The sequence below is a fragment of the Epinephelus fuscoguttatus genome, linkage group LG7 (genome assembly GCF_011397635.1).
Source record: "Epinephelus fuscoguttatus linkage group LG7, E.fuscoguttatus.final_Chr_v1".
In the NCBI taxonomy this organism is placed as follows: domain Eukaryota; kingdom Metazoa; phylum Chordata; class Actinopteri; order Perciformes; family Serranidae; genus Epinephelus; species Epinephelus fuscoguttatus.
Window position 1 is genome coordinate 26,275,400 of NC_064758.1, and position 27,633 is coordinate 26,303,032.

The window sequence follows — 27,633 nt, forward strand, 5'->3', positions numbered from 1 at the left end:
CCTCTAGAGCATCCCACTGAGGGTTCTCTTATGCTCAATGATTTTACTCCCTGGCTCCCAAACACACACACACACACACAAATGCACGCAACTGCTCACTAGTGCCTCCCCAGGTGCGAGTTTCTCCTGAGGGAAGGGCTTTTGTGTGCTGCCATCAGCATAAGCTCACAAAACACTCTTATAATCCTGCCAATCTCTCCTTCTCCCTCTTTTTCTTTTTCTTGGTCTTTATTTTGCACACACACACACACACACACACACACACACACACACACACTGGCTGCAGTTAGAACTTGCTAAAGATGTTAAAATAGTGACTGCAATGTCAAACAGATCCACTGCAATGTTAAGATCTGCATTTCTAATCTTGTATATCATGTTGGATCTATTCTTAGTCTCATTTAGCCAGCCACAAAAATACTTGGATGTATCTTTCTCTCGCCAATGGCATTTGAAGAAGCGATGGAGATAACTGATAACACGGGTGGGAGGAGGGAAAAAGAGGTGAAAAATAGCAACAGCTTGAGGTGTGCTGATTTATGACCGTGGGCTGGCTGAGCCATTTCTGCACAGCGAGCAAACTAGAGGAGTTTACAGACGCAGACTGAATCACACCTGGCATGTTCAGACAGAGAGGGGAGGATGAGGTTGTTCAGTAAAAGTATTTCAGCTTATAGGCATCCTCAAAATGTTTCAATAATTATAATTTAAAAAGCAAGAACACACCCATGCCATGTAAGTTTGCACTTTTTTTTTTGAGCCCACTGGGATAAAGCCGTTTTTGAGGGTTAATGTTACTTGCAGCATGTTTGAGATTATGAACCTGAGCCAGCGAATTAGAGGTCATAAATGAGAAAGCACTATAGCGTCATTTCAATTACATACCAGAGAAAGAAAAGTAAGTGCTTATTGTCTTCTGGCAGGCGTGTTTGTGCACTTGAACTGAAAACCCCCAACAACAACGGCTGGGAAAAACACTTAACTACCACATTGTAGCATAATGCTTTAATAAAGCTAGTGAGGTCAGAGCACTCAGCACTGCACAGTTCAAAAGGAGAGAGAGGCAGCACTGAGGATATTTGTTGTCGACAAGATTGTATAAAATACAAATCCTCAACAGGTACCAGTGCATATTTGACCTAAAATCTCTTGTTTAGTGTTACGTATTTACTCCAAATTTACCTAAGAGTTGATACTTAACAATTCAAAACTGGAACTCAACAGCTAATAAAATGAAATCCTTAAATAATACTAACGTAAAACAAATTTTAAAAAGCAACTTTGGGACACTGGAGAGTATGACCGGTGAAAATGTCTCGGCTCATGGCCGGCTGTGGCTGTAAGGGGATGCTGACTCAGGCCACCATCAGCGACCGCAGGACAAATCTCATTTTGGTCTCACTTGGTCGGCTTGTATGAGAGAAAGGCTTGCCACTCTTGGAAACAGCATCAGAAGACAGGGCTCTGAATCACTTCCATAACCTCTGCTCTGAAGTGGATAGCAGACATGTTAGGGTCAGTTAAGGTGGGATCTATACAATTAACTGGCTGCCAAGCTCCTCTGATCTGCATGTGATGGTTGCGCTGTCCTCCACTTACGGGGTTTCCCGCACAGGACTTGCATAGATTCATAAGATGAGAACACACATGCAAATTTCCTCTGCATGGATAAGCACTGATGAGTAGGGATTTACCTGTGATCATAAAACTAGCATTACAAAACCTAAATATTACTCTTCGCTCCTGCACATTTACACGTTTGCATGAGTGGTTGTGTGTGTGGCCGTGTCTCTGCGTGTGTAATGAGCGTGTTGTGGGTGGGGAAAGGGAGCTTACTCAGACAAACTGCCCTATGATCCACACATCAGGTGTCTAACTGTCCTCTCTTGCGTACGACTTCAAGAAAACCACAAAAAAAAACAAGAATAAACTTGTCTGCCTCACAACATTGCCAGACCTTCCTTTCCTCCTATCCCCGCCCCCCAACCTCCACCTCCTCCTCTGTCTGCTGCGGCTGAAGAAGCGTCTCTGGGTCCTGTCTGTCTGCAGCTTCAAACACCAACGGTGACAAAGCAACTCTGTCACCACTCCTTATTCACCTGCTTAAAAGGTATTAATTTACGTGGCATTTTCAAACATCAATGTCAAATTAATCATGATGCCAAAGTATTAATACAGTAAAAACATTTTCGAGACGTTTATGACTTAGCTCCTATCTCACTCCCAAAAAACACTGCCTCCTTGCATAAACAATTTTCTAATTTGCTGTGAATGTAAAACTGCTTCTTTACTCAGGGACTGATAACGGTGTTTAAAACCTGTATCAACCAGACCTACAGCGCGATGGGCCTCTCAAAGAATAATTCAGGTGTTGTTTCAGGAGAATAGATACAACATACAGCGCGCTCAGATGTTGTTGCTCAGGTGTTGCCAAGTTATTGACTTCTCTCCACTCATGTTCAATCTGGTGGAACAACCTTTGACCTCAAAGACTGATGATGCTGACAGCTGGCTGAGGGATGGCCTCGGTCAGACGCCTCCACTGACCTCCGAGCCATGGTTCACTGCCCACCAAAGACTTTCCGCACAGCACGGCCTTACGCATGTGTGAGGAGATACTTGCCCAAACATTACACACAAGTACACACATTTACACACAATCACACGTACACACAGGTGGAGCCTTTGCCGAGAAAACAAAACAAGACTGAACCACTGTCTTGTATTCACTCCTAAATGTCTAGACAAATCCAGAGTGAAACCAATGGATTATTTAATTACACTTACTAAGTTGTGTTGATTACATGGGGTAGCTAGTTCTTCAGGCGCCTTGTAAAAATATGTGCCGTCAGCTTGTAGTAATTAATGTGTTGGGTGATAGTTGTTTACACTGGAGATTCGTCCTGGTACGCGGTTAAGAAAAAAAAAGGCAGAGCCGGCTCAACCATTTAAGGCGCCGCTGGCAGACTGTTCTTTCAAAGCCGATCTTGAATTAAATGTCATGGCATCTTGTTTACTGTTAAAAGGAATGTGAACATGGTGACATTTTAAGACAGACACTTCTAAGCTGTAAACTGTTATCACTGTAATTATAAAACTGTAGACGCTGAAAGGTGGTGTAATTTCCAACTGACAATACTGACATGTTTTATTTTTCAACCTATTTTTCTACTCTGTGCACTGCAAGAGTGTTTGGTTATGTGGTTTCATTTACAACTTGAAGATAGGAGATTGCAGAGAAGCGGAACAAAACAAACACCCACGTCAGGATCACCACACCCAGCCCCATGTCACTGACCTTTACTAGCCTACCACCGGGAAACAAAAGGCCATGCAAAGCAGTAATCCACACAGCAATCTGCCAAATGGCAACAAAATCACCGCCACTTCAGTACCAAGGAGAGCGCATGCCAGCGGTCTGACATTATCAATAAAGAACATTTTACTCTGCAGCAACAAAACTGCCAAAAATTAGACTAGAGAATGGACAAAGCAGATATGCTGCCTGTGAATACTTTAAACCAAGATTAGGGGAACAGTTTTGCAATCACAAATCCACCACACTAACTTTTTCTCTGTTACTGCCACTCTTGCATACACAGTGAAACGCACACACAAAAATATCTTTCTTTTTCACTTACCAACAGGTGCAATGGAGAGACAAAAGCAAGACAATCCCCAAAAAGGGAATGGTTTTACATGTGGTGACCACAGACAGTTGCTCCCTCCTTATCCTTCCTGACTGAATCTTCTCTTGTTTTGTGTTCTGCTAGTGCCCTTGTCACTACTGGTAGCATGAGGTCATATGTGCAGCCCAATCGGGTTGCACGGGTGGTCCAGCTCCTCCTGGATGGCACTGACCAAACTGTCAGAAACAGACTCCATGAGGGAGGCATGAGGGGCCAACGTCCTCTAGTTGGACTGCTATTGGCACTCTGCTCTCTCCACAGATGAGAGCAGGTTCACACTGAGCACATGTGACAGGCGTAAAAGAGTCTGGAGACGCTGTGGTAAACGTGACAGTGCCTGTAACATCATCCAGCATGACTGGTTTGGTGGTGGATCAGTGATGGTCTGGGGAGGCACACAGACCTCCATGTCATAGCCAACAGTGCCCTGATGGCTGTTAGGCACCAGGATGAAATCCTCAGAGTGACTGTCAGACCTTACGCTGGTGCAGTGGACCCTGGGTTCCTCCGGGTGCAAGACAAAGCCCGGCCTCATGTGACCAGAGTGTGTAGGCAGCTCCTGGATGATGAAGGCACTGATGCCATTGACTGGCTCTCTCGTTCCCCTGACCTAAATCCAACTGAGCACCTATGGGACATTATGTATCGGTGCATCGGATGCTGCCAAGTACCACTTCTTGAGATATTGCATCTACAAGAATGAGACAGATCCAAGGTCACAGTGATCTTGACGTTTGACCATCAAATTCCAATCAGTTTAGTCTTGAGTCCAAGTGAACGTTTATGCCAAGTTCGAAGAAATTTCCTCAAGGCATTCTTGAGATATCTTGTTTAAGAGACTGGGACGGACAGACTGACAGACAAGCAGAGCACATAATGCCTCGGGCCACAGCTTTCACCAGCGCAGAGGCATAAAAAGAAATATATAAATAGTGAGAAATATAATCAGGTTCGAGTTTGACAGCATAAATCCTGATTAAATCCTAAGTATGCTCAGCAGGATAAACACTTCATAGAGGGCTTATCTGTACAAGGCCTACCTATCAGTCTACCAGTTCCCCACAAAACTCCTGACAGACAGAAAGAGGTCCAGCAGGCACCTCCCACAGTCAGTCACCTATGGCAGGGGGTCTATCGTCTTGTCAACCAAATTCACAGTTTCCTGCTTACTTTGCTTCCAGGGCTGCTGTAGTTTGGGTTCATGAGTTTAATAGGTTGTCAGGTCAGTTTTGAGGCCAGTACTGGTAGGGAGGAGCCCTTGGACTTGAAGGTAAAACCAAACAATAAGGAACAGGCAACTGAGAGACAAGCACAAACATGACACTTTAACTAAATTGTATTTTAGAATAATAAATAGTTTTGAGACTTTACTGCCAAATTTCAGTTTCCCACTGAACTCAGGACTCCTTTTTTTTCTAGACTTGCTTAAGCCGCACATACACAAGAGTGGGATACTTACTGGCATACACAATGTCGACATACAAACACTGTATTCAGTGCAAACACAGCATGGGCAAATGAAAGCCATCTTCTTGACTTGTTTTAACCTGAACAAGGCCTCACTCCTTCCTGCTTGCACTCACATGCACGCACACACACACACACACACACACACACACACACACACACAAACATATTTCTGTCCCCACTTGGAAAGCCTCTCAGCTTCTTTTCGCTTCATTCAGTACAAATAACTTCACGGTGGGATAAAAGCATAATGTTTCCAGAAAACCTCTTCCCCCCACTTCGCTTCACTCTTTTGGCCCCATGTTCTCCTTCACTTTTTCCTCCAACCCCGTTCTCTTGTGCTCTCTGTCCAAAAGGACATTCTTATTTCATTAGAGGGGGGTCTGGGAGGCCAAGAGGGTAAACAAAACCTCTGTAATCAACAGCAGGACATACACAACCACAATGAGCCAATCAGAGCCCAGTGTCCTTTTCGAGAGAACCGTGGCTCACCAATACAAATCCACACCTGGACGCACAGAACTTGAACTTGCCAACTCAAACTCAGCACTTAGGTTTGTGTGGAATTCAGAATGTAGCCTAGCACTGGGAGTCAAGGTTATCCATAAGGAACACCAATCAAAGTTAGCATGCATGCCTGCACAGACACCGATATACACACACATACACACAGATCCCCGGCTATTTGTCTATCGGTGCTGTCATCTCTGTTTGCTCATATTAGGGAGGGCTCACTCAGGGACAGGATATGGGGATTAGGTCTGGCCTTATTGCGCTGTAGCTACACACCGCTAAATGGCTCCCATCTGTTCTCCCATTGAGAATGGCTAATACATGTTAGCTGCACTCGCATTGTGCGCTGCCAGAATAACAGCAGTGGATAGATGAGCAGCACTGATATCGCTAGCCACAACACCATTCTGTGCTAAAGGCTAATGTGCCTGGCTTATTCTATTAGATCAGGATAAGAAGCACTAATACACACAGACACACACAAACACACACACACGTGCATACACACACCATCACGATATCTGATTGGAGATACCGAGGCAGTAGGCTAGTCACGGGTCCGGCTCTAGGTTTACCTTGAAGGAATATACGTTAGAGCAGGCAGAAATCTGGGGAGAGGTGGAAAGAACAGGAGTGATGGAAAAAAGATGGAGAGATGGAAAGAGAGGGAGAAAGGGGGCAGTGTGGTCTGTTTCATTACGGTGAATCCTGACACTGCTGCATTCTCAGCACACATGGACTGGATTATAGGCTATGTGGGCTGCTCCGGCACTGTATAGCTCAGCAACGCTCTCTTGCACACACATACACACTTGCAAATGCACACACAAACATCACAGCTAAACACACTAAAGCGGCACACTGCAGGAACACAAACCATTTGCTCACACAAAACCTATAGGACTCTTAATCCCAAAAGCAGCACTAGGGCAAAGTGCACAACTACTAAGTCATTGAGGTTAGAGACAGAATCTGCTTGTGATGGTCCACCTGTGGATTACTGGGGGAAAAGAATGAGATGCACTGGAAACTATGAGCATACCATGATGCCTGGTTTTCTCTCTGGTTCCCACATAAATACATAAGCACCCTTCCCCTAACATTCGCTTTTCTTCATCGTTCTTTCTCCATCTCTCATATGTAAATTCACAAATCTCACTTTTTCACTATCTCTTTTTGTCTTACGCATATGTATTCACTCCGAGCAAACCATCGCCCTCCCCGCACAGACCTCTTTCCGCACGCCTGCGTTCAAAGGCATCCTGAGTCTATGGGGGGCTTCGATATAAAACCCCCCAAACAGGAATTATCCTTTATGACTCTGCATTCTTCGTTTTATGCTTTTTCAGCTCGCAGCCTCAGAAAAAAAAAGCTTCATGACTGTTCTGTGTTGTATTGCAATTAACTACCCCACACACTGGCACACAACAGGGTGGGGTAGCGCGGTAAAATTTTACTACAGCTGAAAAAGTGAGGCGGGGAGAGACAGACTCGTCCATCTCTGGTTTTTCTCACCGTGTCGTTTTTATCACCTATGGGCCATGGTACGCTTGCTTTAGACTGCTGGTTGTGCATTGGTCTAATACCATGCAGTTACCTACACAGCCACAGAGCACACACACACACACACACAGCATGAGGCACAACCAGCATATGAGCATTTCAGAGAAAGGCAGCCATAAACCTCTGAATCAACTGAGGCTCTTTAGTTGACTGAAATTCATAAGCAATGGGAAAAGGAGCCGGGTTCTATTACACTCTCTTCTGTCAGAGTTGGGTAATGCTGTGGTTATTGTGGTGCCATCAGTGTTCCCGGCTAATGGTTACTCGAGCCCACTGAAGAAGCCTATTGTGTGGAAGATCATTAAAATATCTGGAGCTGATATACAGCACTACACCCTGGAAAGGAGTACATTAACTCTGAAATTAGTAGAAAAATGTGACAATAGCAGAGCAATATAAACTCACTGTGGACAAATGGATGCAGGGTTTCCACAGTGATGGTCATCATGCCCATATTCCCTCTTCATCATCCTGTTAGAAAAACATGGGAAAAATCATCATCATCCATCCACTGACCATCAATGATTTATGTAAAAAGTCTCCAAAAACTGCATGTATGTGGCAGAAAATGGCTTCCCTTTAGACCAGACCATTTACTGTACAAACTCTGGCCCAGCGGTTATGTCTTTACAAGTAGTGTCTCATTGCCTAATCGTATGGCCCTCCTAACCCTCTGTGGCTTTTTAATCAAAACAATCCTGTTCATGCTCCTCATTCAGAAAAGCTGTGTATGATATCATAAAATGCTTTCCTCAGTGTGACTGTTAGGAACCAATAACGAAACACACAAGGGGTTTCCTTGGGGCTGAAACTGTGCAGACAAGAGCCCTGCTAACAGGAAGGCTAATTCACTCAGACACTAACATTACAATGGTTAGCATGAGCTGGCAGCTCGCTATAGCCAAGGTCTTGCCTGCATAATGCTAAACTAGGCTACGGCAAAGTAGGGTCTATGCTACACAAGAGCAAAAAAAAAAAAAAAAAAGGAAAAACACAAGGGCCTTGGCTGCAGTCCACAGCGGCTTTGGTTAGACTGAGTGGTTGTGACAAGCTCGGTAAACTCAGTAGGCTACACCTAAGCAGCTAAGCTATAGATATAATGGCCTTTCAATGGAACATGCTAGATGCTAAATGCTAACATGCAGTGAATGGCTGTGACAGGCCCTGTAAACAGAGCCAGGCCTATAACCACTCATTCTGCCAGGTTAAACACACATTCACACACACACTCACATGGACACACACACATGCACACACAAACAGGCCAAATACCATGTGCTACTTCTCATAAACCTGAAGCAGGCAGCATGTTAAGGCTTAGAAAAAAAATGAGCAACAACCCAAAAGAAAAGGTTGTATAATTCTGTCTCTGATAAACACTTTATGGCTGTTTTCTATTTCCTTCCGAGGCTGCTGCCAAATATCTGGCAGTGGTGCTGGCATGGCTAAATGAGAACAACATGAACACAACATGCCCGTCAAACTGCGCACACTCCACGCTGAGACGCAGACCTGGGGTGCATCTCAAGAGGCTAACTCCACTTCCTGTGCTTGTCTCCTCTGATTAGATTTCACCTGTCCTCAGACGGAGTCCATCACAGATTAAGTAGAGGACAGGGAGTATAGTTAGAGGATTGGGATGGACCCACTAACTGTAGCAATAAGCTTTGAATGACATGCGGTTTGGCTCCTTGGGAAAACTTTGAAGTGTGTTCTTGTGTTTGTGCGTCCACTATTCCAGTGCGTGCATTTGTGCTTACGTGTCTTAAATGTGCCAGTTGGGTGTGCAAGCGGTGTGTATGTGTATGAGCAAATGCAAATGCAGAAAAAAAAAAGCATGTGTGGTCACTGTTATGTTATTCATGGCACTAGCTGTATCTTGGAAAGGCATTGTGGTCTCTAGGGTGAGCGTGCAGACCCTCTTCATCATCATTATCATTATCATCATCAATCATCCTTCGAGTGGCGTTCCTGGACCAGGCAATGTACTGAACCACTGGCCTGGCCACACTTGGATATTACATTTGAAATGGGAAAGATGGAGGGGAGAAAGGACTGAAGGAAGGAATGAAAGAGACAGGGAGAGAAGGAATGCGGGTGGGAAGAAAACACACCAGGAAGAAAAGGGATGTTAAAGAAGTAAAAGACGAGACAGTAGAGGTATGATTTAAAGAAAAGAGTGTCAAAAGCTTTGTAAAAATTAGATGGAGAAAGTACGAGAAGAGGTAAAGTAATAGAACTAATGAGAGAGATGGAACAAAGTGTTCAAGAGAAAACAAATAGAGCAATTAATCACATTTCAAAGAGAGATTAAAGGAGCTCTGTGTTTGGAGGGAAAACAGTCTCACCTCAGGGACTTCAGTGACATCCAGACTGTGTGATCTGACATCCCCAATCAGCAGCGCACACACACACACACACACACACACGCAAACACATACACACACATTGGAGGTCTTACTCTGACCTCTGCCGAACTTCCCCATGAGGTCAAAGATCAGATATGAGGAAAAGCCATGAGGTGATTGGCTGACCTCTGTCACCAGGATCTGTTGCTTTTGAAGCATGTGTGCTTGACACAAGAGGGAAAGCGACAGAGAAACAACTTACCTAAATAATAATCAGTTTGGCTGAAGCTTGTGGGCAGAAGGGGGTGATGACATTTTGATACATGTTTCTGACATGGACACAATTGTAGACATTGTCTTTTATCTAACTTATGCTACATTTATTCACATTTTTGCCTCCTTTCAAAACCAAATTGACTTTAATTTTACCCCAAATGTTGCATACGAAATGCAAGTCATCACAGTTCCCTTTTATAGACATAGAAATTCAACTTTAATAGAAAGTAAATTTTAGCCAATCTGTCTGGATTTATGAGTTGTTTTGTTATTCCCTACATTCTTAACAAGATTTCCCAGCAACCCTAATAATACTTTCTTCACTAGGCTTTCTCAGTCCAACTTGAAAAACTGAAATATCGCTTGCAGAGAGCTACTGTTTCATATGTCAAACACTATAAACACTGCTGCAGTAAAACAGTTCTGGTAGCCGTATTGGAGGGAAGATATTTATAAGCGCAAAGCAGAGTAATGTGTTTTACTGAAAAATGACCCCCTGCAGTTCAGTGTTTAATATGAAGCCTACCATAGCTGCATAATATTCTGCAATACAATAGGAAAATGCTGAGACTTGAAAGCTTGATAATATAATTTTGGCGAGTAAGATGAGAAACACTAGTAACTGCAGATCGAGAAATTAAACTTGGTCCGTGTGGGATTACAGGATCGCTTCTAGTGTTCAGCTATGTTCCAGGTCATTTGCTTCCCCATATATATGCTGCAAAAATCTTCAAAATTAGATGTAGAATCATTCTGTTGTTGAAAATGATGCAATTGTTCACATAAAGATGCCTTACTGTGTGAGATTCGAAGAGAAAAGTTTGCATATGGATGTCAATCAACCCCAGACCCTCACATTCTTTTAGGAGTCTTTCCACAGGTGTAAAAGGCTAAAGGAATATTAAAACCAGCTATCCTGTCCTCTTACATATTGCCGAGGTATGTGTGGGGTGATGCATGGATATGACTGTGTGCATGTGCGTGTGTTTGGGGAGGTATTAAAGACAGGGGATCCCCAGTGCATGTTTGACTCCAATTTAGACAGCAGTTTCAGAAACATTTATAAAGTCTAGAAACTTGCAGTAGTGCCTATCAGATAGAACAGAAGTTGGAATTTAGACTCAGGTGGAAATCCCCAGGTATTCGTCTTCAATCCCCAAACATACACACACACCTTAGTTTGGAATCCCCCGATCACAAGCTCTTGACAACAATAGAGCTGTGATGAGTTTATATTGCATTCTAATAACTAAGCTTTTATCAGCAATTGGAAAGACAGTGAAATCATCTCTGTGTTTCTTTGAAGATTGCTTTCCCCCGTTAGCGATACCATCTGGGTACATAGTATCAACAAAGGCTCAGGTGTGCACCTCCACGCATCTGCACACGCACAGGCCTGCACATTCCCTCAGTGTGCGCACATTTGGATGCATGCACGCCAACGCTCAAACACTCTGCTGATAACAACAACAGTTTGTTCTTCTTGAGCTGTCTTCAAACAGACACATTAAGTTTGTCCTGAGGGCAGTCTGGAGATGATACTGAGACAGAGAGAAGGAGCTCATATGAGAGATGACTGATATATAAACTAATCTCACACACAAATCCCATCGATCAAAAACACTCATTTGGCAGTCTCTCCCTTCAGGCCTCTTATCTGAACGATATGAATAACTGACTTGGCAGGAAGTATTGGAGTTGAGGGAGAAGAGAGAGGAGAGGACAGAGGGGAAATTTTATGCTGTCGAGTCTGACCACAACTGACTGGTGGTGGAGATGACAAATATGAAATTGCACCAACTTTAAAAGCACGAAGATGAGAGCCCGCAACTTGTCAACTTGTGTAAACAAGCCCAAACTGGCTGGTGTGGCTGAGTGTGTGTCTGCGTGCTCATACACATTCACACTGACCTGGTCCATAGGTGGTCGGTGGTTGGCGTGGGGGGGCCCTCTTGGCAGGCTTCGGTGGTGCATGTTTACTGGATGCAAGTGGTGAGAATGGTGAGGGTGATGTTGGGGGTGGATGTGATCTTCCTCGTAGTTATCCGCTATCAGCTTCATTCTGCTCTGAGTCTGCCAAAAAAGAGAGGAGATAAACAAGAAAATTTATATGGCATAATTATAACACGCGTACACACTAGGCCATTCATTTCTTCAACACTGCTTATTTGTTTCTTAAAAATGTTCTCGGGGTCTTAGAATGATTAGACTGAGGGATTCTTGGATGGGGGGAAAGCATGTTGAAAGCCATCAAAGATGATAAAAACAGTGCCGCTAACAACACTTGACAGGTCATAAATTGACTGAGTCGGAGTGCCTGATGAAAGTACTGTAAGTCTGTCAAATGTCATCCATATTGCAGATTATCATTTAATTGGATTAGACGAATCCTAGTATGAACAGTTAGAGAGTGTTTCATGTAGCCTAGGGCCACAGGCGTTCTGGCCCGGTTGAAGCAACCTCATTTTAGATGTCATTGATTAAAATTATGCTCAAATATGTATCCTTCTGCATGCCTGTAAAGACTATGTGTCCTTTGTTTGCGTCTGTGCATCTGTGTGTATTTGTGTGAGTGTTTGTGGAAGAGGCTGTCATCCTGCCAACATCGCTGCTTTGGAGAGAGATAACAGCCCAGGCTGACTAACGTTAACAATCAGCCTAACTCCATTGAGGCCAGCTGTTGGGGAGATAGACAGAGACAGAGTGGGTGCAGATATATTGACAGGCTCAGCTTTATTCCCTTAACTGCAGATACTTCCCCCCGAGGGCGGACATGACTGCAGAGCGGGAGGTGGGATTGTGCAGGGGATGACGATGATTCGAAGGAAAGACATGCACACATCTCTCATCCAGAATGTTGCGGCTTTCCTTGTTTAAATGAGAGACAGGCATGGCAGGAGGAGACGAAAAAGCCTGAGTCAACTGGGGAGATAGGAGGAAGATGGTGTTACAGTAGTCAGCAGCCCGGGGACATCGCAGCTGAGATAAGGAGCCGAGGCCCTAATGACTGAGGAAACGAGCCAGTCAGGATCACAGGAGAGGATGTGGATGGTATTAAAGAGGTTAGCAATTAGCTTAAATTGGAGAAGAGCTGCTTAGATAAGGTGAGAACACTGACACCGTGGTGCGAGGGAGAGAGAGACGGCGATGAAGACGAAGAATGAGGGATGGAGGAGGGCACAGACAGACACCAGACCAGTGGTTAGAGCAGTTAAAGGCTAGGTTGAGGTGTACGGCCCTCCTTGACCTCAGGTGTTGACACTAGCAGGTGTGACTGGGTGGGGCTGGCCTCAACGCAACAGTTACAGCGCTGACACCTGTCATTAAGGCCAGGGCAATTACTATCATATAGCATGCAGCTGATGTAACTACTGTACTGCTACACAGCACATGCTGTAGGTGCCTCCACACAGATTCTTTTCTATTGCTTAATAATGCTGCTTAATACTCAAAAAGAGCCTAAAGTGTGTTTAGTCCTTGCTGCTAATCTAATACGAACCATATACTTGTTCCTGTTCATCTAATTACAACCATATTTGGTAGGATGCGAAGCCAAACGTCCTAGGATGTGTTTGCATGTGTGTGTGTGTGTGCACGTAGTTAATATTTAATGACCTGAGACAAAAACACAAATGAATGAAGTGATGAATTGCTCCTGGAAGAATCTGACTGTGTGGTCAGGACAGCCCACATGTGGCCATCCAGTTTATTCAAGCAGACACACACACACACACACACACACATGCAAAAACACACACATCCACTCTCTTCTTACAGACATATTCCTGTGTGCATGTGCGAAGAAGGTGCGCACATATAAAATGTCCATGTGGTGGAATGTGTGTGTTTTAATTAGTGTTAATAAGGGGCTTTGCAGAGTAAACAGCTCAGTAATGGCCTCCAGGCCTGCTTGTAGATCAGGCAGCCTGGAACAGACACAGGTGGCACTGAGAGAGGAGAGCAGAGGAGAGCAGAGGAGAAGAGAGGAGAGGAGAGTTCTTCATTGACATCTCTAACCATAACAGATTTGGCCTCCACTATGTGTGTGCAGCGAGTGGTCTGTGCCTGTGTATCAAAGTGCAGCTGCTGGTGTAAACATGGCAGTGGTGATCCCGCTGCTGTGCTCACAGCTGCATCCCAAACCTCAATCCAAGCCCTCTGTAAATCACAAGCCTGTCCTGATTAGAGCGGAGCTGTATTAACACATATGGACACAGGAGGCTGCAAAAAAAGGCCTTAAACACACAGGCAGCTGGGGAAAGGCTGCGCAATTTTTTACAACACTTATACATACTCCTTTAATCAAGTCGCTGTGTGTGTTTGCGTGTGTGTAACCTCGCCGTGCTGTCCCAGTAAAAAGGAGTAATGCAGAGACCCCGCTCTAAGCAGGCGGATCGTTTTACATAAGCCGTTCTAAATTGCACACCTCTGAGAACACAAATCCATCTTTGCAGCATGAGAGAGAGGATGGATGCTCAAGTGCATCCAAGAAAAGAGAGGGAGGGAGGGAGAGGAAAAAGATAGAGAAAGTCACAGAAAATGGCACACCTCCGAGGATTCCATATCCATCTTTTCTCTGCTTCAAAGCTCCAGTGACATTTGGCCATCCATCACTAGGATGGGACCACTCAGAGAATTCCCACATGGGGACACATTTGTTCTGACTCTCTCCTCGGGAAGTCTAAACACCACACTCGTCATGTGTGTGTGTGTGGCTGTATCTTTGTATATGTGTGTTTGTCTGTGCTGAAGAAGGCCTATGCCTCAAAGGGACGCAAACTGTCTGCGAAAGGAAAGTTTGTCTTAGACCGTCGGCTTTATGCACACACACACGAGATCTTCCAAAGGAGGGATGTGGGGAGGTCAGACAGGGCACTGCTATCTGTAATCTATCTGCTGTCTACAGATCAGCTTTCTCCTATGAGACTCTGAGTCCCATAATTCTTTGGCATTTCCTGGTCAGTTTCCTTCCGCCATTGACTGTTCGGGACTGAAGGAAGGCGACCTAGCCTGATATGTGTGTCAACAGGTCAGGAGACAGAGAGCCGGTGTGTGTCATGTTGAACAACATAACCTCCAGAGAGCTCATTCTGTGGAGTGGAAGGAACCCAAGTAGTGCAAAGACTCCCTAAAGGAGCTACTTACCTTACAGCCTCTTTAACATTAATATAAGACATAGTCTTAAGCTTTAAGGGCCCCGGCACAAGGTAGCCAAAGCACTACCTGCAGGGTTCCCACACGCTTTCATGGACAAAATTTCAAAACCTTTCCATGACTTTTCAAGGACCCATAATGTGTATATGTTTTTACTTCTTGCCCCACATGCCTGGTGTTTTTCAAACATATTAGATTCAACTCTGCTCAAACATAATTTCAGCTAGGGCAGAAATGCAAGACGTATGTCATGGTAAACAAAATGCTGTCACACATCCATGCATAATAGAGCTATGTTATGTTGTCATTACACATTACACACAACAAAATTCCATGACTTTCCCAAACCTTTCATTCATTTTTACTAATTCCATGACTTTTCTAGGTCTTGAAACTGTGATTGTGAAAGTCCATGCCTTTTCCAGATTTTCCATGACCATGGGAACACATGCCTGGTACACCGTAGCACTTAGCGGTAGCATTTAAATGGATTCATATGCATGACTGCATGCTTCAAGACTTTCTAAGAAACCAGGATTGCGTGTATGAAAAAGAGGAGACAAAGAAAGTTGATGTACTTTCTGCGCCCCCCACCATTCTCTTCTCCCACCCCTCCCTTTCTTTTCTTCTCCTCTCCTCTCCTCTCGTCTGCTCCAGGCCCACAAGCCAAATAGTTGCAATTAGAGCTCATCACATCATCAGGTGGACTGTAACTGCTGGTTACCCAACGGGAAAACATGACGCATCCAATGGCGATAAACAGATAATAGGCTTTCCTTGAAATTCCTCCAATGGAATTGCACCCCCTAGGAACTGTTTAGCGTTTACGAGACACGAACAAACATAGGTACGCACTAAAATGCACACCCAGCCACTGCATCTGTTGACTTTTAAATGCACCATGTTTCCCAGAAGCCCCTGTGACTCAGGAGACCGTATATGTGGACTCCCTGCTGTTGGCTCATTATTGTTAGCATTCACGTTAGCTCAGTCACTGATGTGGTCTGACCAGACCTTAATGACCCACATACCTTCATCAGCCTCAGGTTATATTGAGAGCCACGGCAATATGGGAAATAGGTGTGTGTTCGAAAGTATGTGTGTGGGTGCTGGGATTGTGTCTGTTTGACCGGAAGATGTGAGACACAAAAGTCCGCCAGTGACTCATCAGGGATACTAGCCTATGTCTGCGACTTGAGTGGATCTAATGACTCTGATTGCGACGTTATTGTTAAGAGAAAAGCATTCCTTGTGTGTTTATGCCCCTGGATTTGGAATCACAGCTCCTGCTTGACTGGTTTGGCTTATGATGACTGAACGCAGTAAGTGCGGTTTGAGGCGGGGAAGTCTACTCTGTTAACTACCAGGAATTATTAACCTCTATCTGTTCCTGGTTATAAAGTTCAAAAGTCTGCCCAGGAGGCTGTTTTAGTGCAGGCAAGGCTTCATCATCTGCAGCAGGTTTGAATTTGTAGTCCTGCTTTGATTCAAATGTCCTAAACGGTGACCGCAAGGCCAGGCTCCATTTGATTCATGTGCTGGCCAGTCAACCTCTTAGACCAGGAGTGCTGTAAATTTAATTCATCGTTTATATGCACGTATAAAAAGCTTGGTGGTCTCGTGTGGTGGATGTACCTGCTGTTTGAGCTGGTGCATGAGCCTGTCTTTCTCCCTCTTCAGAGCCATCACTTCCTCCTGGGCTTTTTTCCTTTTGGAGGAGGACAACTCCAGCAGGGCGATGTTTGCATCCTTCTCACTGATGGCTGCCAGCAAAGCCTGCTGCCTGAGAGGATGAGAGGGGGAAAAGGTAAGACAGAAGGTTATCATAAATGCATAAAATATAAAAAATGAATGACATTAACTCTCTGAATAAAAATAAAAAGTTGGGATTTCAAAATACAGTACAGGCCAAAAGTTTGGACACACCTTCTCATTCAATGCGTTTTCTTTATTTTCATGACTATTTACATTGTAGATTCTCACTGAAGGCATCAAAACTATGAATGAACACATGTGGAGTTATGTACTTAACAAAAAAAGGTGAAATAACTGAAAACATGTTTTATATTCTAGTTTCTTCAGAATAGCCACCCTTTGCTCTGATTACTGCTTTGCACACTCTTGGCATTCTCTCCATGAGCTTCAAGAGGTAGTCACCTGAAATGGTTTTCCAACAGTCTTGAAGGAGTTCCCAGAGGTGTTTAGCACTTGTTGGCCCCTTTGCCTTCACTCTGCGGTCCAGCTCACCCCAAACCATCTCGATTGGGTTCAGGTCCGGTGACTGTGGAGGCCAGGTCATCTGCCGCAGCACTCCATCACTCTCCTTCTTGGTCAAATAGCCCTTACACAGCCTGGAGGTGTGTTTGGGGTCATTGTCCTGTTGAAAAATAAATGATCGTCCAACTAAACGCAAACCGGATGGGATGGCATGTCGCTGCAGGATGCTGTGGTAGCCATGCTGGTTCAGTGTGCCTTCAATTTTGAATAAATCCCCAACAGTGTCACCAGCAAAACACCCCCACACCATCACACCTCCTCCTCCATGCTTCACAGTGGGAACCAGGCATGTGGAATCCATCCGTTCACCTTTTCTGCGTCTCACAAAGACACGGCGGTTGGAACCAAAGATCTCAAATTTGGACTCATCAGACCAAAGCACAGATTTCCACTGGTCTAATGTCCATTCCTTGTGTTTCTTGGCCCAAACAAATCTCTTCTGCTTGTTGCCTCTCCTTAGCAGTGGTTTCCTAGCAGCTATTTGACCATGAAGGCCTGATTCGCGCAGTCTCCTCTTAACAGTTGTTCTAGAGATGGGTCTGCTGCTAGAACTCTGTGTGGCATTCATCTAGTCTCTGATCTGAGCTGCTGTTAACTTGCGATTTCTGAGGCTGGTGACTCGGATGAACTTATCCTCAGAAGCAGAGGTGACTCTTGGTCTTCCTTTCCTGGGTCGGTCCTCATGTGTGCCAGTTTTGTTGTAGCGCTTGATGGTTTTTGCGACTCCACTTGGGGACACATTTAAAGTTTTTGCAATTTTCCGGACTGACTGACCTTCATTTCTTAAAGTAATGATGGCCACTCGTTTTTCTTTAGTTAGCTGATTGGTTCTTGCCATAATATGAATTTTAACAGTTGTCCAATAGGGCTGTCGGCTGTGTATTAACCTGACTTCTGCACAACACAACTGATGGTCCCAACCCCATTGATAAAGCAAGAAATTCCACTAATTAACCCTGATAAGGCACACCTGTGAAGTGGAAACCATTTCAGGTGACTACCTCTTGAAGCTCATGGAGAGAATGCCAAGAGTGTGCAAAGCAGTAATCAGAGCAAAGGGTGGCTATTTTGAAGAAACTAGAATATAAAACATGTTTTCAGTTATTTCACCTTTTTTTGTTAAGTACATAACTCCACATGTGTTCATTCATAGTTTTGATGCCTTCAGTGAGAATCTACAATGTAAATAGTCATGAAAATAAAGAAAACGCATTGAATGAGAAGGTGTGTCCAAACTTTTGGCTTGTACTGTATATTGGAAAATAGACAGGTGGACAGCAGAGACAGACACACAGCACCCACATCTGCAGTCGTGGGCCCTTGTACGTAAGCAGATGTCACAGCAAACTCACTCATTCCACATCTCCGTAGACTCAGACAGAGATTCCACAGAAAAGGAGCAGACATCTTTGAAGTGGTCTGCTAAGTGCTGTATTAGTGGTACCTCAGTGTGACTCACAGACATGTAATAGTGTAATGGAGTCAAATAGAGTAGGCTGAGGAGGATATGACATCTTTCCCCTGCCACCACTGGTTACCACATTGTGTTTGTGTCTGTGAGTGTGTGCACGGATGGGGGGTGGCAACAAATGACTGTCTACAGGTGCAGAGAAAACACACCACCAAGCGTCATCACACACTCACAGCCAAACTGTACACTCATGGGCCTCAAGGGAAGGCCTTGCGTAACCCTGCGGAGCAGATCAGAGATGACTGTCCTCGTCATCAAGCAGGATGTCGTAAATCCGGTGTTGTGACACACAAACATTCTATCCGCCCACTCTTGTAAACACAAGCAGAAGCACAAACTTATTCCCATAGATAGCCAGACACACACCTCCTGTGCTGCGGCCATTGACCTAAGCCTAAGTTCATCTGACTGACCATTGCAGGACTCTCAAGCTGTCTAGCTAACGAGTGTGTAGGCACTGAAGGTATTTTAAGTTGGATAAACATGACGTGGCCGAACTCCAGACTCCTAAATCGCATTTGAAATTAGGAGAGCATTAAACCAGCATGGTAAGGTAATGTTTGGGTTTGTGTGAGGTGAGGGGGCAGAGGAAGAGGAGGAGGCGGGGATTCAAAATACACTTTGGACTCAATTAAAAATTGACCTGCATTGGAGTGTTTTTATTCCATGATTTAAGTCCCTGCAGAAATAACTCAATTGCGAAAATAAACACGCTGAACTCAGAATAAAGTCCTGCTGGCCCTGGGACTCCACGTTTGGTGTTTTCAGTACAATTATCTGCACGCTGCATCTGGATTCTCCCATTCAGGGCCATTAATAGGCCTCTGTGTGTTTGTGTGCGCTCAAGTGTGTGCTCGCATGTTGTGCATGTATTTGCGCGTGCGTGCGTGTGGGTTCTGACATGGATCGGAGCGGTTAATCACACCATTAATCACAGAGCAGGACCAAAGTGACACTTTTCGTCTCGCCACACCTCCACTGTTATTCCTTTTAATGCTCACTGTAATGGGAACACACAGTCTCTTACACACACACACACACACACACACACACACACACACACACACACACACACACACACACAGACCTACATTTTTACCAGGGCAAGTGCTTCAGACTGCAGGACTATTCAGCTTTAACTGACCATTCACAATGTAAATGAGGCAAAGAATTCACAGAGCTTAAAAAAATCCCATCAAGAAATCCACAAATCAAACAACTGTGCGACTGATTTTTAAATCCCTCTTCATACAGTCCACTGTTACATCCTTGGTCGAACAAACCCGATGATAAATTTTGCATTTCAGAGCATGGCACAGTGGCAATTCCACTTCCATTCCTTTATCTTTGGCTCTGTCAAATAGAGAGAAGAGGTGATGTACAGAGTCATATATGGGCAAGGAACGCGGCACAACGTGTCACCGTTCATAAACAGTGTGTCAGATTAACAGCTCTAACCTACTTGCAGAATGGCCATCTTTACAGCATACTGCCAGACATGGAAATTCCAACATCAGGCCACATCCCAACAGTCTCACAGTCACACTTTTCCTTATCTCCTTTAACATAAACTGTATGCAAACACAGCTTGAGAATTTTGTCTCTTTAGGTCAGTATGTGACTGTAAACACACACAAAATATCTGCACACTAAGCTGAAAAACATACCATGAGGATTGAGAAAACATTTTTAGAATACTTGGAAAATCTAATTGGGTGATGCATTGGGTGCAGGGCTAACTTGGTGGAAGAAAAGAGCGCGGTGAAAGGTTAGGGGCATTAACCCCCACCCCCGGTTCTAAAGGGGAGCTTTATCTAATCTGTGAACTCATCTGAAAAAGCCAAACAGAAATCCATCTCTTTCTGACCACCACTGAGTCACTTCATAAAGGACTGTTACACTCCCATTCATCATGCTGCCTCTGCTGAATCAACTGATGAAAGACACGCTTTTGGTGTTTGATTACCTATAAAAAAAGATAGTAAAGCTAGCATACTTTGTTGATTCAGGCAAGTGCAAAAAAGGCCATATGTAAAACGTAAGTTGTCTCTGTACATTGTGACATTTTAGGCTTTGGGCTTCATGCAAGAACCGCTCATACCTACAGATTTGTTCTGACGGGGCTTGTACAAGTGACTTAGAAGAACTTGCTGCATTCACCAGTTTTCTCATATTATGAATTTACTCTTAAACATGAACACAATTTACCAGTGGCCCAGACTTGTTGGATTCAAGTGCAATTAGTCTGCTGTTATCCAAACCTAAATTTTCACTAATGGATTATGTATTTTGTTACTTTGGAGTTTAAAAATGCTTTATAGCTTATGTTGAAATTCGCCTATTTGGGTGCCCAACAGCTCAGTGGGTAGAGCAGGCGTCCCATGTGCAAAGGCCACGTCCTTGCCATAGCAGTCATGGGTTTAATCCCGGCTCACGGCCCCTTGCTGCATGTCATCCTTTCTCCCACTCCCCCCTTCACACTTCATCTGTCCTATCAAATAAAGGCAAAGAAGCCCAAAGAAAGAAATTACCATTTGACTCTGCAATTTAAACTGTAATGTAATTGCAATGTACTCATATAACCTAATCAGGGGGGCTGGAGCCTATCCCAGCTGACATTGGGCGAGAGGCGGGGTACACACTGGACAGGTCACCAGACTATCACAGGGCTGACACATAAAGACAGACACCATTCTCACTCACGTTCACACCTACGGACAATTTAGAGTCACCAATTAATTGAGAGAGACATTAACTGGACTGTGGGAGGAAGCCGGAGTACCCAGAGAAAACCCACATGCAATCTACACACAGAAGGGCTCCTCCACCCTGGGTTCGAGCCAGGAACCCTCTTGCCGTGAGGCGACAATGCGAACCACTGCACCACCATGTCACCTAATGATGTCACCAGGAATTTAGATAGGCTGTTGATGCTATTCTATAACATTACAATATCAATATGAACATCTCAAAATGCAAAATGACTGCAGTCATTGATCGCCTTGATTTGGCAAAATCAAACCATTTCTTCATTCCAGTGACAGTACAACCCTCAGGTGACACAGCATTAAAGGCATTTGTTATTTATGGATCTCTGAAAGCAGGACTTCAGCATAGGACAAATGGGGCAGGATGCATTGTGTTATATGCTATTTTTAGTGCGTTAATCGTGCTAATTTACAATTCTCATGGACCTATGCTCATTTACATACAGATGGCATTCATCATGTTTATACAGGTTATTTACACAGAAGTTAGGATGTTTGAAATGCATGAGACCCGCCTTCTGTGGCACTGCAGCAATAGTAGACCTCCACTTAAAAAGAATTGCAGTACGTTGTCGTTTATGAGCAGAACGTTTGCCGGTGTCCGTGAAGCCATGGCTGTCACATCCATCACACCTGAGTTCCCTAGCACAGGTACAGACTCCCCAAATGAAAATTACTGATAGACCCTGAGACAGTTCTGAGCCCGACAAAATTAAACCTCTGAAACCAAAGTGTCTGCCATGCTTCGGTGCGAGCTAAATCACTTCCAGGCTCTAAATTAACACAGCGGATTACAGAGCTGTCTCTCTGTGGGTGCTCTCTGAGTGGTACTGTGGGGTTCTGCTGAGTGATGGCTTCCTAAAACAATAAAAAAGGGGCATTATTATGATTAGCCAGCCTGTAAACTTTGTCTCCCACATCCTCAATCAGTGTGTGTCTGTGTGCTGATTATTATTACTTACAGTCTTTGAACCTGAATCACACTGGAGCATTTAATCACATCTAATTTGAGTGGATATTTCGCCTTAGATGCTGAACACACTTGCAACGTACATGACTCTAGCAGACAGGATTCATCTATCAGACACACACACACACACCCCAGACACACACACGAAGACAAATGCTTGTACTGTATCTGCTGGCTGATCTTGAGTGGGTGAACCCTCTCTCTTTCCTCCCCTCTTGTCTCACTCCCTGCTTAACTTAGACTTGGCGTGTCGTGGACAAACAAAGGATTATCTTCATTTCCTTTCCGATTGAAAGGGCGACAATGAAATGGTTTTTCATGACAAATTTGTGATCAGTCTTCATAAAAGTCAGACCCCATGCACTTAAGAGTCATAAGGCACTCCAATAAACGGACAAATAAATCCCGCAGCTGGATCTCCTGTGTCAAAAATCTCATGTAGTTTAGTTTTTTATTATCTATGACATAACAGTATTTGAGCTGTCAAGGTAAACATGATGCAAACAAAAACAGTTATGCATTTATGTATATCTAATGTCTCTCATATTTACTTGTAGTATTACAGAGAGAGCATGCAAGGCTCTGCAGAAAAGCACAGACTGACATCTTATTTATAAGGGGTGAAATTCTCGGCTCGACTACAACATGTGATTCCAATTGAACCTTCATGGTCCCTGGGACATATTGAGACATTTGGATCTACGGAGGTGGGAGATGGATGGCTAAAGTACATGACCATGCGATGAGAGGTGAGAGGGAAGGGAGGGGGGCAAGGTCAGCGGAGACGATATGGAAAGAAAAACTGGAATGCAAAGAGTGGAATAAGAGAAGGGTGAAGAGGACGTGAGGTGGAAGGAGACAATTTAGGACAAAGGAATAAAAAATGAGGAGCAAAGACTTTGATGAAGACATCTTTGAGGTGGGGCTGCTGCTGAAGGACTTGTGATGTCACAGGGGCAGATGGGACACTGGCAGGTCAGACAGATTTCAGCGTGACGAGGGGTTAAGATGGGGTCAAGAGCGAGCATAAACACACATGTACATTTGCGCAAAAGTAAGTCAGAAAAGCGGATGTTACGGGAGGTGCGCTGTGGCTGGGAAGGAGGGAAAAAGCACGGCAGGACCAATAAAGAAAAGGAAAGAGATGGCAAGAGATGAAGGCAACAGAGGAGAGAAAAGTATGTGTTTGACAAGAGTGACTGCCACCTGTGCTGCATGAGAGAGAAAAGAGGGAAGAAAAAGAGAGGAGGAAGGGAAGAAAGGAGCAAAGGTAAAGATTTAAGAGTCCCAGCCCACCCTAAATCAGCTCAGCGCACTCCATGTTGTTATTCCTAGGCGTCACGGTTGAGGGATATGTGTTTATAATTTGTGTTATGACTTACTTGAAATTATGAGTGTGGAGAGTCAGCGGGACAGAAACAGATGCGTCCGTGTGATGCCCGGGGGAACCATCAATACTGTCTGCCCCTAAGTGCAGTGTGTTCATGTGTGCGTGCATATGCCTGTGCGCACATTGGTGCTTTCATGTCCTCGTGTGCATGTGTGATGTATTTTGTTAGCAAGAACATGGGGAGCCCACTAATATCTGTTCCCAGAACATTCATTATGAGGTCCTCTAGTTTGTGATCATGCCCTTCCACCACTTAACTGTCCGGCTCTACAGAAACATTCCACGTGCATTTTATGGCCGTTCCTTGATTGTGAGTGTGTGAAGGTGCGGCACAAGGCCGGGGGCCCCCGGCTAAGAAGTACTAGAAGCCTGCGGTGAGAGCAAGCAGAGGACATGAGAATGGGGCATGGTTGAGTGACACTATTATTTATGGCCCTGGAACACTGGGTTATTTACAACTGAGGAGGCAGGGAAAATGTCTATTTCCAACAAAAAACACACGCTCTGGCTTCATTTGGTAAGCTTACTGAAAGCCAGTTAAGATGGTAAATCTGTGTTTCAACTCTAAATGTGGGTTAAATATATTTTTATGACGTCCGAGTTCTGGCTACCTCAGGCAGGATTAGCTCCATGCTAACCTGTAGCAGCTAACCTGAAGCCACATGCCAGACGCCTTTATTACCCACTTCCTTCTGTATGCTTGCGTGGATTAAAGCCTTTATTTACCCTAATCGATGGACAGGATTTATCCGTAGCCACTGCAAATAAAACTTGCATGCCTGTCTTGTTTGAAAAATGAACGTCAAGTCCAATATTCCTCTTGAGCAGCTATATTAGACATTACATGCTAATCCAGAGCTTTGGGCAAGAATGCTAAAACTTTACATGCTAACCTTAAGCTGTGCTTCCCAAGGAAAACCCACGACAGCAGATGGTTGTCCCAGAACTGGGCCAGGTTGTGTGTGTTTTCACTTCACTAATAAAATATACAACCCACTTACTCTGCTCACCCCCACTCCCACACTAGTGCTTTGACCAGTGGGAGGAGTGGGGGAGCGGGGGCTGGAGGGGAGGGGGTCCTAATTGAAAGAGTATGTATCAGTTTTACAGCAACAAGAGGGAAAATACGAGGGGACAAAAATCAACAAATCTGCCAAAACTAGCCAAATGTTTAGAGTGGGAGCAGGGACGAGGAGAGATGGCTGACTGCTCCCAGAGATGAGCAGGACCAGACGGCCACCGCTGCATTCCAACCAGAGAGAGGGGGAGACAGATAGAGACCCAGACAGAGAGGAACACAGGGGGAGACCAGGTGGCTGTGTGTTTAGTGTGTGTGTGTGTGTGTGAATGCAGACAAATGAGATGGAAAGCATTTTACTAAGAAGAATGTCATTTTACTTGAATATATGATTTGACGGAATAGTTCAACGTTTTGGATGATACATTTATTTATTTATTTTTCCCGAGAGACTGAGATAAAAACATCATTATTAATTTTATAGCTCTGGGTATTCCCTAAAATGTTGAACTATTCCTTTATTAAAGACAGGCTGAGGCTGCAGACAGTCTTTGACAGAACGACTGGTGGCGGTTAGTGTCCTCTCCCACTTCCAGCTCCATTGCATCACCTTCTGAGGATCAGCTAGGGGTCGGGTGGATTCCTGTTGTTGTAAAAACAGGAAAGACAAACAAACAAGGCTCAGCGGGATGTCAGCGATGATTATGATGTCAGCGGCAGCTCTCTCCCATTTGGATGACCTTGGGTGTCTCCATGTGCGCCCGTGTTTGCTTCAGTGCGTGTGTGGGCGGACTTTTTTTTTTTCCTGTGCAGCCTCGGCCTTTCACATCAATGAAAAACACAATCCACATCAGATTAGTTAAAGCCGCTGCCAATCTACAGAGCTGTCTTGCACAAGCCCCGCCTACACGGCTTCGACCAATAAGGTGAGCTCTGGCCCGAAACCTCCAGGGATCCCACCAATTGCAGAGCAGGGTTTTCCATTCTTTTAAAGTTTGTTTTCTGTCTTTATCGTTGCTCAGCTGACTGACAGTGTCTCCCCAAGGCATGAGAAACAAGACAGGGGGCTGTACTGTACCACACACGTGTAGTGCTCCCCTGCATAGTACAGACACACACACACACACACACACACACACACACACACACACACACACACACACAGCAGCTGGCTTGTTTAAAGCTCCCTGTCATCCGAGAGAGAGGTGAGGGTCACAGAATGCGTAACACTGCTGCAGTTACACTACTGTAAGAACACACACACACATACACACAAAGGACAGGGGGAGAAGCATGCACACATGCACTGTATTAAAAAAAGGCACTAAGGCTTCAATGTAAACACTGCTGAGTTATGCCCTCCCTTTTTTAACATCAAAAGATTAGACTATGCAATATGTAGTGCAGGAGAGGGGTGTTTTGTTGAGGTCAGATTAGCCGGCAAATAAAAGTAGAGCCATCTGTTACATACACATGCTGTTGCTCTAATACAGGGCAGAATGTTTTTTATTATTGATTAATCATCTTGTCCCTGAAAGCTACAGTTGGTAACTTTTATGAAAATAACTTGTGTCATACGTCCTGAAACTCTCACTATATTCTGAGAGAAGTACATGAGACAGATAGCTACTGAAAAACATCCTGCGTCTAATAGAATCACTAGAACCAGACCACCGTGCATCAAAAATAACCAATCAGAGCTGAGGAGTCTGTCATGCAGCTGTCAGTTATGTCAATCACTGTACTGCGGTCACACTGCCAGACTAGGGAGCGCCAATCAAATATGAATCAAGATTCTGTAACTGCATTGCCTGTTCCTCACCTCAAATGTTTTCAGAAACACATTTTAGTGCACTGTTTAGCTGTAAATGAGAACCTTTGTGATCTGGCCACCATGTTGGAAATAGTCGACCACAGGCCAAGCGCTGCCCACCGGCCGGACCAACTGTCTAATTTTACAGCTGAACAATGGGGGTGGGCGATATGGCCCTAAAATGATACCATGATATTTCAGGGTGTTTTTGCGATAACAATATTTTTTGACGATATCACAAATTAGTAAAAAAAAAAAAAATATTTTATTATTAATTTAAGAACATAGAACTGCAAAAAATAAGTGATGCAGTTTTACAGTTTACCTTCAAATATTCAGTAAAATCTAAACAAAATAATCTCTCATTTCTTTAGTTCTGAACAACAGTAACTCACAATGAGATTCAGATTCTGTATACAATATTAATAGGTCAACAAAAAAAACTACCACTAATTATACGTTTAAACAGCTCCCAGTTACAAAAAAATGTATCCTAGGATCTATATATATAAACCAACAGATGAGTTTCTTCTCTTTTACTAAAATCCCAAATTATTGGGTTGTTTTTTTTCCACCTGGACCTTTATGTTCTACCATTTCTCCTCTAATCATCACGCTGTAACCTGTGACAGGCTGCTATGATACCAGAACTATCACACATTCACATATACGTGGTTTATTGTCAAGTCGAGAATCAGGTAGGTTTGCATTACCAAAGGTCGAGGACAAAATCACTTGACGACACCGTCTCACTTGTGCGCATGGCAAGAGAGGAGAAGGAGAGACGCTGTGCTGCTGCCGGAGGAGCCGCTGAATGAGTTCCCTCTGAGCGGTAACTCGCTGAAAGAGTCTGAGAAGTCCGGGGCTGTTCATAAAACATTCAGGACGCCACAGTTTATTCCACACTACTGAAGCT

The 27,633-nt window shown here is 44.3% G+C and overlaps 1 protein-coding gene across 2 annotated transcripts in view; it reads right to left on the bottom strand.

Annotated features, from left to right (window-relative positions):
• The window catches only part of LOC125891967 (ERC protein 2-like), a 187,722-nt gene that overhangs the window by 34,899 nt on the left and 125,190 nt on the right, over window positions 1–27,633 (bottom strand). For both annotated transcript variants that reach the window (XM_049581599.1, XM_049581600.1), the window contains 2 exons: window positions 16,646–16,793; window positions 11,768–11,929 (listed from right to left, as the gene is read on the bottom strand). In XM_049581599.1, coding sequence (XP_049437556.1) covers window positions 11,768–11,929; window positions 16,646–16,793 — 310 coding nt within the window. The remainder of the gene's footprint in view (window positions 1–11,767; window positions 11,930–16,645; window positions 16,794–27,633) is intronic.